The sequence below is a fragment of the Manacus vitellinus genome, unplaced genomic scaffold, assembly GCF_001715985.3.
Source record: "Manacus vitellinus isolate BGI_N305 unplaced genomic scaffold, ASM171598v3 scaffold_2_pilon, whole genome shotgun sequence".
Classification (NCBI taxonomy): Eukaryota; Metazoa; Chordata; class Aves; order Passeriformes; family Pipridae; genus Manacus; species Manacus vitellinus.
In genome coordinates, this window is record NW_021940208.1 from 49,082,091 (window position 1) to 49,098,476 (window position 16,386).

The 16,386-nt window shown below is 35.2% G+C and overlaps 1 protein-coding gene across 4 annotated transcripts in view; it reads right to left on the minus strand.

The window, feature by feature from the left end:
* Positions 1–16,386, minus strand: part of FGF14 (fibroblast growth factor 14) — a 391,534-nt gene that overhangs the window by 74,808 nt on the left and 300,340 nt on the right. For 3 of the 4 annotated variants that reach the window (XM_018071440.1, XM_018071444.1, XM_018071442.1), the window contains exons 2-3: positions 11,105–11,215; positions 2,537–2,640 (exon numbers count right to left, since the gene is read on the minus strand). In XM_018071440.1, the coding sequence (XP_017926929.1) occupies positions 2,537–2,640; positions 11,105–11,215 (215 nt within the window). The remainder of the gene's footprint in view (positions 1–2,536; positions 2,641–11,104; positions 11,216–16,386) is intronic. The other variant, XM_018071441.1, reaches the window with a different exon arrangement.

Here is a 16,386-nt window from a genome sequence, read left to right on the forward strand (position 1 = left end):
ATGCAAAGCTGGTCTGTAACTGTACCTTCGTTTTCTTCTTACTGAACACTTCATATCAGAGAAAGCAGGTTCACACATAATACCTTTCCTGTCAGTGCTGTTGCTTAATTAGTCAACAGGATGTGAATCTTATGATAAAAATAATTGAGTTGGGGCCTTCAGTCTCTGAAGAAAGGTATCAACATGTAGTATATTCTCACAACATATGGATTTTGTACACTGTAAATGGAAAAAGGGACACAGGTATTCTGAGGAAAAGGACTATACAGTACTTCGGTCTCAGACTATAAATGCTGCTTAGTCTACAGTGCAGGCTTCCATTTTTTAAATCCCTATAATAAATCAGTAATAAATATAAATATGTATACATTTTAACTATCATTCCCATTATGCAGCACTTTTTTTCAGTTATGATGGTCATCATACAAAACTTCAAAAACTTTCTTCTTCCATCCTCCTCTAAATAACCAAGGGAAAAATACATGACATATAATATAGAACTTCAGCATTTAGGTGCAACAGATACACAAATGTGAAAATGAGTCAAAAATCCACAAATAGAACAGTAATAGAAAGTGATTTGTTAAAAATACTTTTCTACAAATGACAGTATTTAATTCTGCATACATTATTTCTTCATCTTGATCCTCAGGAGGAGACAGACTTCTCTCATGCTTTGTTGTCTTATTTTCAAATTCATTATTCTTTATGCTGAAAGCAGGCAATTGCTGAGACAAAAGTGTATTACCAATGTTTTCAATACATTAATATGAAACAATCAAACCTGTATTACAGCACTGATGTTTTGAAACCACTGCCTTTAAATTTGTATTAGATCAAATTATTACTTTTCTGCTTGACAAAAGGTTAAGTTGAAAATAATTTTGTAGACATATCAAAACTAAAGTCTTCCACTGTGTTTTCTAATGTATCAAATCTCTTTGCCATTTAATGGACCACTCATCTTTCATTCTCTGCACAAGAGTGAGCAGTACATTATAAAAACACTCATTTCCTTGCCTCACTTTACTTCATTTAACTTGAACTATTTCCAGAATGCATAAATACAGTGGCTGTGAGAATTTGTATATGTAGGGTTACTCTGTCTGCAGAATTATCCATCAGGAAACTGTACACCTTCTGAAATTTGTATTTCTTTCTGAAGGACTGAGTGCTCACTTCAGAAACAGTGCTGGGCAAGAATATACTCTTCACTGTGCCAACACATTCAAAAAATACTCTTCATGCCATGATACAGAAATGAACTCCCCACATGAAGTGATGGAACTGGAAAGTCAGTAATTCATTTTTTCTAATAACTCTAGTTTTTTTTTCTTCTAGTTTTCTTCCTTCTGACAGCAAACATTGCATGTTTTCCTGCAATAGAATTTTTATTTTGAAGAGAAGCAAAAAAATGTTGTAGACCATACTGCTGGAGTTTCCAGCAGACATTGTATAAGGAGTAATTTTCTCTCTGTCTTGACATTGACATTCAAGATTAGTTCCATTTTTTTCTTCCTAATTAGCTTTTCCAAGAAAATTGTATACTTGAAACAAACAGAATACTTTCCCTCAGGGCATCAGAAACTTAATCTTTCCGATTTCCTTTCAACGGTCATTGACAACAAAGCATTATATTGTAACTCAGTGGGGAATTAAGAACTATGTGATGTAAAAAATGGAAAAAGCACTGTGTAAATAAATTCCACATAGATGTCAGTAAAAATATAGTAATGAAAAATCCTTTAAGCCACCTTGTTAATACCTGACAGAACTGCCTGTTCACATTAAAGTCTGTTTGCCTTTCAAAGGAGGTTAAGACACTAAATTTATAAAAAACTGAGGAATTTTATATTCACAACAACACACTGAGTGATTAGCATTAAATCATTTGAAATATCATAAACAATGATATCATAAACATGAGGTCTTTCCAATCACTTTATCCAGCAGTCTTCTTTGTGACTCAAAAGATTTTTTTTCAACTTTAATCATTCCACAAAGATATAGTCCCTCACAGAACTCTTTATTTTCTTTATATCTGACATAAAAACCAATAATGCTAAGACACAATTACAAGATTATGGTGATAAACTGTAAGGCTGTTAACAACCTTTTAGATGGAAGTTGCACTTGTAAATCTTATCAATAAAAGTAACTGTTGGAGCAGCTTTTGGATTCCGATCAACAAGTCACTAAAAAAATAATTGCAGGTCTTTATTTAAAGATTTTTGAGAAATTAATTGAAGATTATAAGCTTTGTGACATATGGCACACTACCAGTACAGCCTACCAGGAAAAGACATTTACAGTATGCCTTTTCTGGACTGTTAACATGCAGACTTTCATATGTAGTACACAGTAATTTCTACTTAATCCCATTTATAGATAATGCTGTGTACATATATGGTGTGTGTACCATATGTATATATATATATATAAGACATTACAGAACTTCTTAAAAGTGAATGTCTCATTCTTGTGTAGATTTCAACTTCAGTTGTGCCTCTTAAACAGAGTTCAGCAAGGTACTTACTGATGTGTAGAGGAAACCTTCTCCATTTAGGGCTATATACAACCCAGTCTTTACACCCTGGATAGCAACAACTCGAAGTCCCACTGGTATAAGGTTGAATAAAGCTATGAAGAAAAAACATAATCAGATATTAATATGCTATGACTAAAACAATATCCTAATAAATATCACTAGCAAAAAGAAAGAAACTATATAATAAACTGTATAATTTTTTTTCCGATTTTGAAATTAGACTAATTCAGAAAAACCATCTTCTTATAAAGTTCGTTCTCAGAACTTTTAAAGCCTATCTATCTACCAATAAGTTCTGCAACAGTTTAGTATCTCGCACAAGTGTTAACTGGTAAATACAAAGCACAGCAAACTGGGCTGTAATCATTTATGCAGCACTGCAAACATGAACATCTGAGACAATCTGAATAGAGTCAAAGAGCCCACCAGTTCCCTCACCAACGTAGACTGATCATAAGGGTAATACTTATGATATGCCCTGCAGAAAACATCTCCAATTCTGGCAAGTAACACAGAAGGTAATGGTAGAGGCTTAAAAGTTCATAAAGGCACCGAAATATGTACTTGACCCTAAATGTGCATAAATGTTATTGAGCTAAATACAGAACATGCTCAAAAACTTGGGGCTCTGTGCATGAGTGTGTAGAGTAATTAGAAAATAATTAGAAAACTACCTAATAGCAAATACTGTAGGAATGGTATATACCTCTGTAGTTACAAAACCAGCCACAACTTTGATCACTGTCTGAAAAAGACCAGTGTGAGGAGTGGGAGTTTACCAGCCTCACCACAGAAAAACACACAGAAAACCAGGAAAAGTTATATAAATAGGAGACATGATTCTTCTTCTAAAAATTATGCCAGCACACACCTCTACTACATTTACTGACTCATACTAGAAAATCAGATGCAAAGCACACATCAGTCTTGGAAGAAAAGCTCTAGATGAGACAGAGTTCATGTTAAATATTTTTCCATTGTGAATGAGTCAAGGACTGACAAGTCCTTGGATGAAAACCAAAAGCACAACCTTTGTATTCAACATATGCAGTGAGGACTATGGTTCTACTAAGTCAGGTCTCAGGAACACAGTAACACCTACAGTGAGTTCCTCAAAATTTAGGAAGGTCATTCAGAGGTGTGACCAGAAAATGTACTGTATGAGGCTATCTGTAATCAGAATGCCAGAGCTAAAGCCAAAATCAAGAGAAAAAGTGTCATGTACTTGCAGTGGATAAGTACATTTCTCAAGGTGGGAAAACTCCTGTTTGGTCAAAGGACACAAATCCACAGTTTGTTTATGATGAAGATGATCAAATCTTTACAACTGAGAAAAAGCATAGGTTGACTACTAGAGCTTAAAGATAGAAGTGGATGAAAAAAAAAAAGATACTTTTCCTTCAACATTGTTATGGAGAAAAAGAGTGTGTAACATTAGATCTTTTTACGAACACACAAAGCCAGTATAAAGCTAGGAACTGTAGCAGAGTACTTCCTAGAGGTGTAGAAAGAAAAATATATTCAAAAGAGCTCTAGAAGAGCAGATAACAATTTTTGGGGGGGCTTAAAAAGAAGAATAGAAAAGATGGCAAGAATTAGTATAAATAAATAGCATTTTAATTTCTGTAATTTCCAAAAGTCTCCATTATGCTAGGATCTTGGGGGTCTGTTGACTAGAAAAATACTGGATACAGACAAGGTTCCCTCTCTATATTAGGATAAACAGCGAAATATGGCACTCATTGATAAGATATCCTAAGAGTATATAGGCTAAACACTGCATGGTTTGAGGGCTTTCAAATGTTCAATATAATCTGAAAGTTAAAAATTAAAGTCATTACCCTGAAAGGAAACAATTCAAAGCCAGCAAAATCACTGTTGTGGATGGTGGATGGGGAGTCTGTCAGAGAAAAACTAAGTTTCAGATAGCAATTGAGTTTGGGGTTTTTTCCTAGAAGAAAAGAAATTGCGGGGGAGGAGGAAACCTGCATAGAAACACCACGCTAGAGGGGGGGGTAGCAACAATTGAAGGGGCATCAGAAAGAAAAAGCAAACAATACTTGTATAAAGACAAGAAATGAACACAAAAGACAAGTCAGCCATGAAAACTGCTATGGAAAAATAACTTCAAATCATAGAGATTCCGTCAAAAAAAATCTGGAACATAGATATTATTTGCTGTATTACCATTAAAAATAAAGCAGCAGAGCTAGAAAAAAACCCCAGCCATCACTGAAGAAGAATTAGAGGTTTGTAACAGGGTAGTGTTTTATGCAACCTATAAAATTACTAGAGCATCTTATAGTTGCTGGTGAATTTAGAAAGCATTGAAGAGGGCATGTAATGTATCTTTTACTGCCACTAGATTTTAATTGGAGACTGTCGGAGCTCCTGTAATTAGCCTAAGACCATAAAATTTTAGAGTATGATCTGAAATGCTGCAATTCTGCACATACAGAAAATTCAGTAAATTTCACAAAATCTTTCAGGCTTGGTTGAAACTAGGCAGGCCGGTCTACATTCAGTTTTCAATTGACAAATGCTCAGCAATATGTTTCATACTGGGGTCAGCAAAACATGTATCAGGAAGGTACAGTATGTGGTTTTTAGGTGCTTTGAAGGAGGTCAAAGGAAAGGCAATTTCCTCCAGAACATGACTGTGCAGCACTCTTTAATGAACAAGACTTTTCTGCCTAATTACACATTTCAAACCTTCCTAGGATTCACCTGTGCTATCCCCCACTCTAATAAGAACCTGCTTTGAGAGAAGCAGAAAGCCTTCCAGAGTCTGCTGGCATTTTGGTTCTGCACAGCCAAAGCTATGCTCTTACCTGAGGGGGCTGTGAAAAAGAACCATTTCCCCAGCTTTCTTCTGTCTTTAAGACATTGATCCAAAACCAAAACTAACTGGAGAGTGAGGCTCCTGAACATCTTTATGTACCTAAACCCAGTTCAATGAGTCAATAGATGAGTTGAGAGAGGGGGCACCCTCTTTCAGCCTAGGAAATATAACTCTGCCTGATGCTCAGTGCTCCTATGCTGCACACTTAAGCAGAAAGCCTGGCGAATCCAAATGTGAATAAGACGTGGGATCAGCAAAAACGGTTCGAGTAAAACCTTTTCTTCTTGTCAGCACTGAGTCTGTGCACTCCCTTAGCTTTGATTTGTATTCCATCTTAACCGTGATCATAAAGCACACAGTTTCTCCTCCTTCTCCTAAGCCTACAAGCCTAAGCCTATTCCCATCACACAGGATCAGAAAATGGGGGTGGGGGGCAGTTAGCAGAAACAACTGGCATGAAAATGTTTAGGCGTCATGGAGGAGACTTGCAGGAACTCCCAATCTGACTTAGATTCTAATCCTCACAAAGTTTTAGCCAAAGTTTAAGTCCACTTTTAAATTTTTATAAGCAATCACTCCTTTCTTGAGCAAAACACAAAACCACCACATAACTTTTTCCTTCTTTTATGCAATATCATCATATTCTATTAATCTGAAATCTGAAATGCCTAAAATCAGATATTTCCATTTACTTATGAAAATCTATTTAGATACAACTGACTTGTAGCTACAAGAAAATTGCTATTGCAGATCACTGTTTTTCTCAAGAAGTTTGCTAAAAAAACGATTGCTTAAGGCTTATAAATTTGCTATCTCTTCTGAATGTGCTGTGCTCTTGTGTCAGTTAACAAAACTTTCCACAGCACCAAATCTCCAATCAGGTCAAGGCAACTATTTCTTTAATTTATTTTCATCTGCAGGCCCACAGGCAAAAACGGTGACTCCATCAGAACATCTCTTAGATTGGCAATGAGTGCAAAAAGGTTGGTATTTAGAGGTCTGTCCACCCATTTCTTATGGAGCAAACCCATTCTACCTACCTGACTACACAAGACATAATTAAAACATAACTGAACATGGCCTTCACTGACTCTGTTAGACTAAGATTATCCCAATGGGAGAAACAGGCTTACCTAACTCCCAGAGGTAGTGTAGGTAGACGAGTAAATGCCTGAATAATTCTTGGAAGACAAACTTCAGTAAAAAGCAATGTGAAAAACAGGCTGCAGGTATTTCAGTGCAGTAATTCAAATTTAATGTTCATTAATCCAAATTTAACAGCACTGCAGGTGTTGTTTTTTAATCTTCATGTGCTTTATTTCTGTCTAATTATCTCCTTTACCTTAAAAGGGTGCTGTAAAGATTATTTTATTTCTATCTTCAAACCGAAATGTGATAGGGGTAGGTGCTTTAGAAAGACATTAAAAAGTTAATACTTCCATATTCAATTTGGAAGATATAAATAAAATATTAGGAGCATGCATTAAAAGATGAAAACAAAGGAATGATAAATGGTTGCAGGATTTTCTTGAACAGCAACTCTACCAGCTACCAAGCATCACAAAGGAGGTAAAGGAGGCTGCAGAATAATACAGGAAGAGATGTTCACAACAAAGCCAGATCAAAGTTGCTTGGTTAACGTTATCTTTGTCATTTATAACCTTATGAAATAAGGTTAATTACCAATGAGTAATGCTCTTTTAATTACAGCATGTTATAAACATGTTCTAAACATGACTGTAATTCATAAGGGGTGCAAATAGCTACATTTGAGTGTTGCAATCAGGTCTATCTCCTATAAAGGAAAGTATCACCATTTATGTTGAATTTTTTCAGTGGTTGTTGTCTGAGATACACTCTCTAGGTGAATCAAAAGAAACCATAGATCTAAAAGATTTAGGGTTTTGATCTCAGAAATTAAAGAATCAGAATTGTCTGTTTCTCAGATTTATTAGTCTTCCTACAGAACCTACCCTTCATTCATAAGACAAAACTTTGAAGATAGACCAAAACCTAAAAATGAGCTGGTTTAGGTGGGGAGGACAGGAGGAGAATGTTATGCTTGTTACCACAAGCACATATGGAAATCTCTTCTATTTCTTTATGATTTCTATGTAGTAGCTTGTAGCTTTCCTAATTACTAATGATAAGGCCCATGGACAACACTGAAGCAAGTTGCATTTGCATCTGTAAAATCCAGGAAAATTAGAGCTAGAGAGAGACAGCTACACTGAGTAGGACCTCAGTAAACAAGCCTACAGCTTTAATCACAGTCACTCCTGCCTTTACTACAAACATGCTCCAAAAGTAAACCATAAACTGTAAGGCATTAGAGAAACAAAAAAGAGAAAACCTGCTAAAATAATAAAAGCAATGTATTAAAGCCTCTTTTTACGTATGATTGAGAGTGGGGCAAAAAAACCCACAGACTGAACACACAAGATTGCTTAAGCTAACAGCCTTGATCTGGTGATGCGATCTAAGGAAACTCAGCATCATTAACCAATGGGTGCATTAATTCACACTCTTTCACAAAACATGATTAGCTTGGAAAAGTTATACATAGAAATTACAACACTGAACTGAAATCTATCAGTCTGTTTAGGTTGAGTTCTAATATCACGGCCATCAACATGAACAGACAAAAGTACCTTCAGGGATGTAATTACAAGTAGTCACATCTTTCTTCCTTTTTCATGGAAAGATTTGTGTTCAGCAATGTACTAAAAATCTTGCCATCTCTCTCTCTGCAGACTCTAGCCTTTACTCAGACTTAAGGCAAGCTGGGACAATGGCTTGCACTAGAGTAGCTGATTAAATCCACTGGTACTACTCATTTTGACTTCAAATAGAAGCAAAATGTCATTAAAGTGACTACTGAGAAGCTTTAAAGACATCTTAATCTTGGTTTACGCTACCTCTCTGTAACACTGCGACTCCAATAGTGTGTAACTTATTGTTTACTGACATACATATAAAATGAGTACTAAATGATATAGGCACTTGAGGGAATTTTAACTTCAAGCACTGCTCTAACTGCTTGACACAGAATACATTGCAGAAGCACAAAAAGTAGCAGCATGACTAAGCTTCAAACAGTTTCCTTGCTGAAGACAAAAAAGAAAATACATCTTTTTCTGACTCTCACACCTTGCTTTTCTGACACCCATTTTACTCAGATGGCCAGTGCTCTCTCTTCAGGGACAGTGAATAGTCCAGAAGACAGGTGGAAGGCTGGCAGAGGTGCAAACCCTTTGGTAGTCTGTATTTTCTTTTTTTATGAACACAATCAAATGGAAGTCATCTTCATTATCAAGATAAGCATATTGTCTGTCCTACTGACAGCTAATATATGTCCATCCCTTCACCCACTGGGCACATTAAATAGGCAGTCTGTAAACACAATGGTCAGAAGCAGGATTTTCTCCTTGGGCCACTGCCAGAAGTTATTTACCTGTAAGCCTCAGACAGAAATTATCATGCTAAGGAGCTCAGAAAATAAAATATCAAAATACTAGGAATTCCATCCATGAGAAAATTATTGTTTTAAAGTAAAAAAGAGAAGGAAAACCAAAATATGCTGCAATAAACAAAAGCAATAGGAAAAAAAGTTCAACAGGAAATGGAAGGAAATAGAGTGGAAAGGGAAAAAAATAAGGAGAAAGACTGACAGCACAAAAGAAACTGACACATATTCATATCTTTTTATATTAATGAATAGACCAACTAGATCAATCTTTTCAGCTCTTAATACAGTGTTGATACATCTATACCAGCAAAATTTCAGGTGGACATTATAGGCCCTCCTGGCAAACACATTAATTTTTCATTCTGTTCTAAACTGTCTTTACTAAAAAATATTGTAAAATTGGACTAGTGAATAAAAAAAAAGAATCACACCAGTTAAAGACAGAAAAAAATACTCTTATGAAAAAGAAATAGCCTAAAAAATAATTTTGAAGTAAAACACAATGTTATCTAACAATATTTATCCAAAATACACCATATTGCTATCTGGTATTTGGTTGAGTTTGGAGAAGTTCTATATTTCCTAATACTTATAATATTAATTATAATATTATAATGATACATATATAATAATTATAATATTATAAGTCATTCTGCATTTTGGAAAAAGAAGAATAAAAGACATGGATAGACAGATGGAAAATCAGAAAGGCAGGGAAGAAGGGAGAGAAAGGTAAATTAAATAGCAATTAAAAAAAAAAGATTTGTGAAGCTGACAACAGTAAAAAGTAGTATGGTCCAGTTTTGCAAATAATCCAAATTCATAGAGTTCTAAGATTTAAAAAATCCCTCAGAAAAAAACAATAAAACTTTGCAAAATTATTGTAGTCATACACACCTTCTCGCTGAAGCTGAAAATAAGAGAGATGGGCAGAGAGAGACACACACTCGCACTCTAAGATATATTTCTCAGACCTCATCTGGGTAAAGCTTCTATAAAAGGCAGTAATAGTCTTTTCTGTATAAGGTCTTAGTATCTAGTCCAGTACAGAAGTGGGCATGAGAGATGGACACACTGAGGGAAGAAAATAAACAAGGAATGGGGTGGGGAGGGAGGGTGTGGGGAGGGACAAAAACACTTGGAAAGCGGGCAGAGAAGTACATATCAAAATAGATTAATCAGCTTTTCTCACTTTAAAAAAAACAAAACAATAAAAGATGATCATGTTATCTGTTGATGAAAAGTGTTATAAATGACAGCCATGCATTAACAGATAAAATAAGACCTTACCAGTGTAAAGCAGAAACCTCAAATCCCCTAATTTCTGTAGCCTAATTCCAAGATTTTTGAGGAAACTGAAGGCTTATTTATGTATATGTATGCATAACAAGAAGATAAAGCTTTTGTATTAAAAGTGCCTAAAATAGAACTCAAGGTCACACAGAAATGTTACTTAAATATGTCATTATAATTAAAATATACAAAATACAAATCAATTGTTTCTAGAGTAAGAATAGGCTTTTTTAATTATCATTTGCAGCTGAAGTTATCAAAGACATATATCCTCATTGAATGAAAATATGTGGCCTTATCATAGGAAAAGTGTATCAAAGCAGTCAGCCACACGGCCTTTCAAGACTGCTTTTGTTTGGAATATTTCTGAAAACTCTCACTGATGCAGCCCCTACAGTGGCAGAAATTTGCTTAAGGTCATTGGAACTCTTTCTTGTATAGGGACTGTAGGATTTTTAGCCCCAATTCAGCAAGGTACTTCAGTGTGTGTTTTAAGCAGGACTTTAATAGTTAAATGTACATTTATTTGCTTTGCTGAATCAGGGCCTATATATCCAAATTTTTTAGGGAAATTTAGTTTCCAGCTCTTTTTTTCTTTGTTATTTATTGGAAGGTAAAAAAATTATGTTAAATATATAATTTTTATTAAAAATATTTTAATATAATTTTACCATTTTTATAAAATTACCAGAAGACAATCATTGGCCTAAATATCTCACTCGTAAGGTCTATGAGCACTTACACCTTTCTCTTCAGAGGGAACATATTTAGGCCAATATCCTGTATGAGCCATGCTGGTGGTCATCAAGCTTCAAACAGACAGAACCCTCCTCCTTTGAACAAAACACATTCAGAAACCCTTCAAAGGCATTAACACGGTGTCTGTGCATACACATTCGAGCGATGCGATCTGTGTGGGCGATTAAGACATTCCCCTGGGGCAGTCACTTACTAGAATTACTGCTGTCATCCTTGGTTCCATCGAGACTTCCATCGGGGTGCATTTGCAAGTAGTAGCCTTGCCTGCAATATAACCTGGTCACTATACCCTTGAGCTGGGGATCTGAAAGACAAACATATTTTGTCACTAGCCTCAAAACTTTTTCCAAGAGTTATCCCTACTTCTCTCACTGTAGGAGGAAGTTTGGTGAAGCAGCATTGCTGTCTTAAAAGTAAGTACTACAACAGGATGTGTGCTGATGGAGATGGAGAAAAATCTTGCTGCAGAGTGTTATTAGATCAGTTGTGTGTCCTGTTCTCTGCCTCCAACATTCCTCATTACAATTAACACAGGTAAAACAGAGAAAAAAGAACATCTCAAATACCCACAGTCAAAAGCTTAAACCAGATTAAGCCCTGCAAAAAAGTTTAGACTTAAGCAACAAGTATAGTCCCTTACAGAAAATAACAAAACATTTGAAAAACTCTACTCGTTTCATACATGTTAGTAACTTACTGTACTGCACATAAGTTTTAAGGAAACTGGAAGGAAAAGGTCTGTTTCCTTTCCTACTGAAAGTGATACACTAATCTGATATAATTTGTAACAGTACCATCTGAAGAGTTCCCAAAATATTTTACCAATCTAGAAGCGGATTCAGCCCACCTACCCTCTTACACTCCCCAGGGAAAAACACCCATTATCAGGGCAAGATATAACCTTTCTTCAACAGATGGAAAATCCTCAGTAAGCTAAAGCCATGAGAAATTTAGGTAGCTGAACAACGAAGGTATTCTCTTTAATACTCTGAATATATGAAATTTCTAAGAATTGGACAGGGACTCCAAGTCGCAAACTTTTTGATTCATAGCATGGATGTTGCCTTACCAAATTACAAATTGAGCTGTTTCAAAACTGGTTCAGAGAAGGAAGACATCACATCTTAAAAAAAATCAAAAGCACTACCTCTGTGTGATATTAGTATTAATATTGTTAAACATTAACTATTAGGCCCAGCTCCAGGTAGCCAGTACATAAACTTGTGAGAACATTAGCATTAAAAGCATCTATGTCATATCATACTTAGTTCCACAGTAGTGAACTAAATTCATAAAGATTTTGATACAGATATGTAACAAAGAGGTGAACTTCTAAGACAGAAAGTGTCTCCATGCAACCCTGTGGCCAGAATATAAAATCCTCCTTGAATCTGTGTATAATTGCTCTCACAATTAGTCAATCTGAGTTACTTATAGTATCCTATGGGGAGGTGGAAATAAACACTAATAAACAAAACTTACTCTAAGTTATATGTTCAGAAGTTTTCCATAGGGGCTCGGTTCTATGAAATTATTCTGAAAATGTTTTTATTGAGTATCCAAATTACAAAGTCATATTAAACAATAAACCCATCTAAATTAATAATACAAGATTAAACTGTAAATATAATAAAACTGTTGCTATAAATAATAACACTGTAAGACTTCTGAGGCATGCAAATAAATAACATTACCTTTTGATGATTAACGTGTAAGCACATTACAACTTATTTTTTTAAATTTATTGTACCTGCAGATTTTGCTTTCCATGATTTTTTAAATTAGCAAAAGTTTTTCAGTCTTTATATAGGAATACTCAAAAAGAAATATTTTTAAAAAATTTATAAACATGTTAAAGTGTATTATCTTTGAATGTCTCCATCAACTTCATCAGGCAACTCAAAACTATTTTCATAATTTAAAAAGGAGACAAGAGCTCTTTCATATCAATGTATACTTTCAATGTGTACTTTCAAACTGACAATTTTAAACATGCGTACTTAACATGTATTAAAAAGGGCATTTTTAAAGACTAAATAAAATAACTTTTAAAATGTTATTAAAACTAGATCTTTAAATATTATTTACAGGAAAAGTATCAGCATTTTGAAAAACACTTTCTATACCTATAGAATTATGAATAAAAGATTATTTATCAACACTTTCTAGTGCAAAGTTTCATAGGAAGGCAAAGCACAGCCAACTCACTGTCACCAGTTGTTTACATTTATTGCTTCAAGGGAAAAATGTCAAACTTAGAAGTGACTTTCAAAGTTGTTCTTTATACTTATTCTGTTAATTTTTCTAAATTGACAAATCTACTTTCTAACAATCATTTGAGTATGTTTTCATCAAAAGCATTATTTAAAGTTAACCCTGCTTTACCAACCATCCAAAATTATACCCAAATGAAAGTATCTTAGTGAATAGCTATCCACTTCAGCTAGCTTTTCAGCCTATGTGTGATGAGACAGAGTATGAATCCTCCATTTATTTGTTCATTCAAATCCAAACATAGCAAAATAATAACTACTGTTATGTAGCAAGTGAAACTTTCTTCTTAGTTTGTTGGTTTCATTTTTTTTTTCTGTGGATTATCAAAATCTTTTTTACCTAAGAACATCTTTTCTACCTTAAGGCCCCCCCGTCCTTGGCGAGATTAAAACTTGTATTCCTGACAAGTAATTTAATCATGCATATTTTACTAGTTCTTGATTCTAATCTTTAGTAAACATATATCACAGTGCATCAGATCACAGAATCAAAGTAAATAACAACGAAATGTTTTAGCTCAACAGTGCTCAGAAAACTGGAGGAACTGGAAATTAGACATGGTACTTCTTTGATCTTATCCAAAACGCAACCCAGATTTAGTGATAGAGTTGTATGAAATGACACATCAATCTCTATGTGAGTCATAATAAGCAATAGTCACAAAGACTACTCCATACAGCTTCAAAGTAAATATCTCCAAGATGAAGCAGACAATCCTGTCAAGCAAGGAATTTATCTCTTCTCCTGGCAGAAAGATAAATTACTCTTTCAGGTCCTTTTTGAGACACCTGAGCAGTAAGCAGAGAAGAGAAATCTGGTAGTCCTTGTATTTCTGTGGTATTTTTTCCACCCATTGCCTCTTAATAACATTACAGGAACAGTCTTAGTTTCAGATGTTTTACAAATGAGTTTCTCAAATCCTTCTGGACTACACTTTCTTTAGTTTCTCCTTTTTTTTTAATACTGTCTGATAGACAGCAGGAGTGAGCAGCAAAGCCCAGAAAAAATAGCAGAAGACTGATGCTGCCTGTCCACAAGGGTACTGGGTATGTTACCTTTCTTTAACTCTAATGGCAGTGACACAGACAGAAGACCAGTATTTATTCTTATCCATTAAACCCCACACATGCCTTTATCTTCCCACATGTAAGAATAAGAGAATGGCGAGAAAATACAACAAAATGATAAACCACAAATGAACATGATAAGGGTGATTTTATTATAGATATACTGCTGCTAGTTTTCTCCAAGTCCTAGTTGCCTGTTTTTTGTGAACGATACCATTTCTATATAATTTTAAACACCTTGACTTCAGGGGGAAAGAAACAAAAAAAACCCAAACTTCACCATGGATCAACAATCAAAGTTCAACATCTCCTAATGATTTTCATTGATCTTATTTTGCACCTTGACTTCTGAAGTTGAACAGTTCTGTGTGACATGTCAGTAAAGCCCTACTGTGGAAAAAATTATTCTGACTTGTGGTTATTAGGGGTTGTCATTTAAAATTCAAAGACATACTGAAGGGACAAGCAACAGTTTTCTTCCACAGCAATTTGTGTGACAGCAGCCACTTGCAGCCCACTTTTATTGGTTTTTTTCCTTGTCAGTGGTAATGGCAGCATGCGTGATTGCAGTTAGCATGCACACTCTGCCAGTAGCTTTTCTGATGTCTTCAACAAAGGCAGAGTTTAATTAAGATGTCTTTTCTCTCCAATAGTGGCTACAAAAATGGCTTTGGCGTTAACTCAAGGCAGCCTGAGTGCAGCTTTTGCTCTAGAACAATTATGACACTTCATGTTTTGAATTTCGAATATTTTCTGTTCACAAAGAAAATGGTTTTAGCTTCTCCTTCCCCACTCTGACATACTGCCAGGACAGTTCTTTTTAGAAATTTTATAGGTTTAAAATAATCTAAGGCACAAAATATGAGTGTTAAGGCATAGATGAATTTACTAGAAGAACAATGTTGAATATGCCCACTGTATATTAACACCATGAAAAATTAATCCCTCAGTATCCACTGGAGTTTTAATTTTTACCAGAGGAGGGTTTTTTTAGCCTGTCATTATTTACTCCCTCTTCTGTGTAAAGGTACTAAATAAAAGCCTGTTTGAAATGACAAGCAAATGTTTAATGGTGGGTTAGTCTTACATTAACTTACATTCTTATGGAGAATAAACTTTCCAGTCAGCTGCCAGTCTGTCAAAAAATGAATTGCTCAGTGAGCCAAGTGAAAGTTGGTATTTAGAAGTATATTCTACTCAGATAGCATAGCATCGAACTCATGATGATGACTGGTAGCTCCAGGTTCTTCATCTTTATTCTTGTCCTTTATTCTTTGCATTTCCCTCCTGCTGTTTTTACTTTTGGATATTTCAGTACTAAAAGTACCACTCACGTTTGGTCCAGAAAAAAAATGAGATTTATGGTCCTCCAATAGTCACTGTGACTTGGTTGTCATTTTTTGCTTGCTGATGTTATGGTCAGCATTTGTTAGGCATCTTCTTCCTCATCTATTGAACTTTATTTGAATTATAAAAAAACCCATTTATAGTACGCATTAGGATTTTAAAAAAAGTCAACCCCTCAAAATTCTGCAACCTGCAGATTTCTTTTGAAGTTGGGAAGTAAAATACCCACCCAAAGTTGAGTGTCTCATCCACTCCAGACATCTCATTAGTTTGTAAGGCCTGGGACATGTAAAAGGCCCCTTTTCCTGACTTCTCACACAAGAGTACCCCAACAACGGGGGGGGATAAGAGGGAGAGGCAGTGTTGGACTGCGATCGTTGCCATCTTTCTTGCTGAAGCGTCTCTACTTTGGACAACAATTAACTACCCCCCTAGGCAGGATTAGACCCCATCCACTGTACCACAGTTCAAGACAATCTCAAGACCCATCACCGCACAGAAAGCTATTGTTGCTTCAGTTTAGTGTCTGGATACTTTTTAAAACTTTAAACATGTCTCTGTACTGCTTAGTATTTTAGAAACATATTCCACCAAGCAATTCAGCTCCAGAAGCACAGACCAGATCCCATGTAAATGACACTTCCTTTTTTTAAAATTCTCATTTCAACTATCTCAGTTCCTGCTGTAATGTTTTTCCCAGCTTCCAAAAGTAATTTTCTTCTCAAGCGTACTGTTTATGTTTAAGCGTACTGTTTACTCAGACAGGTACAGTCAGTACAGATGATTG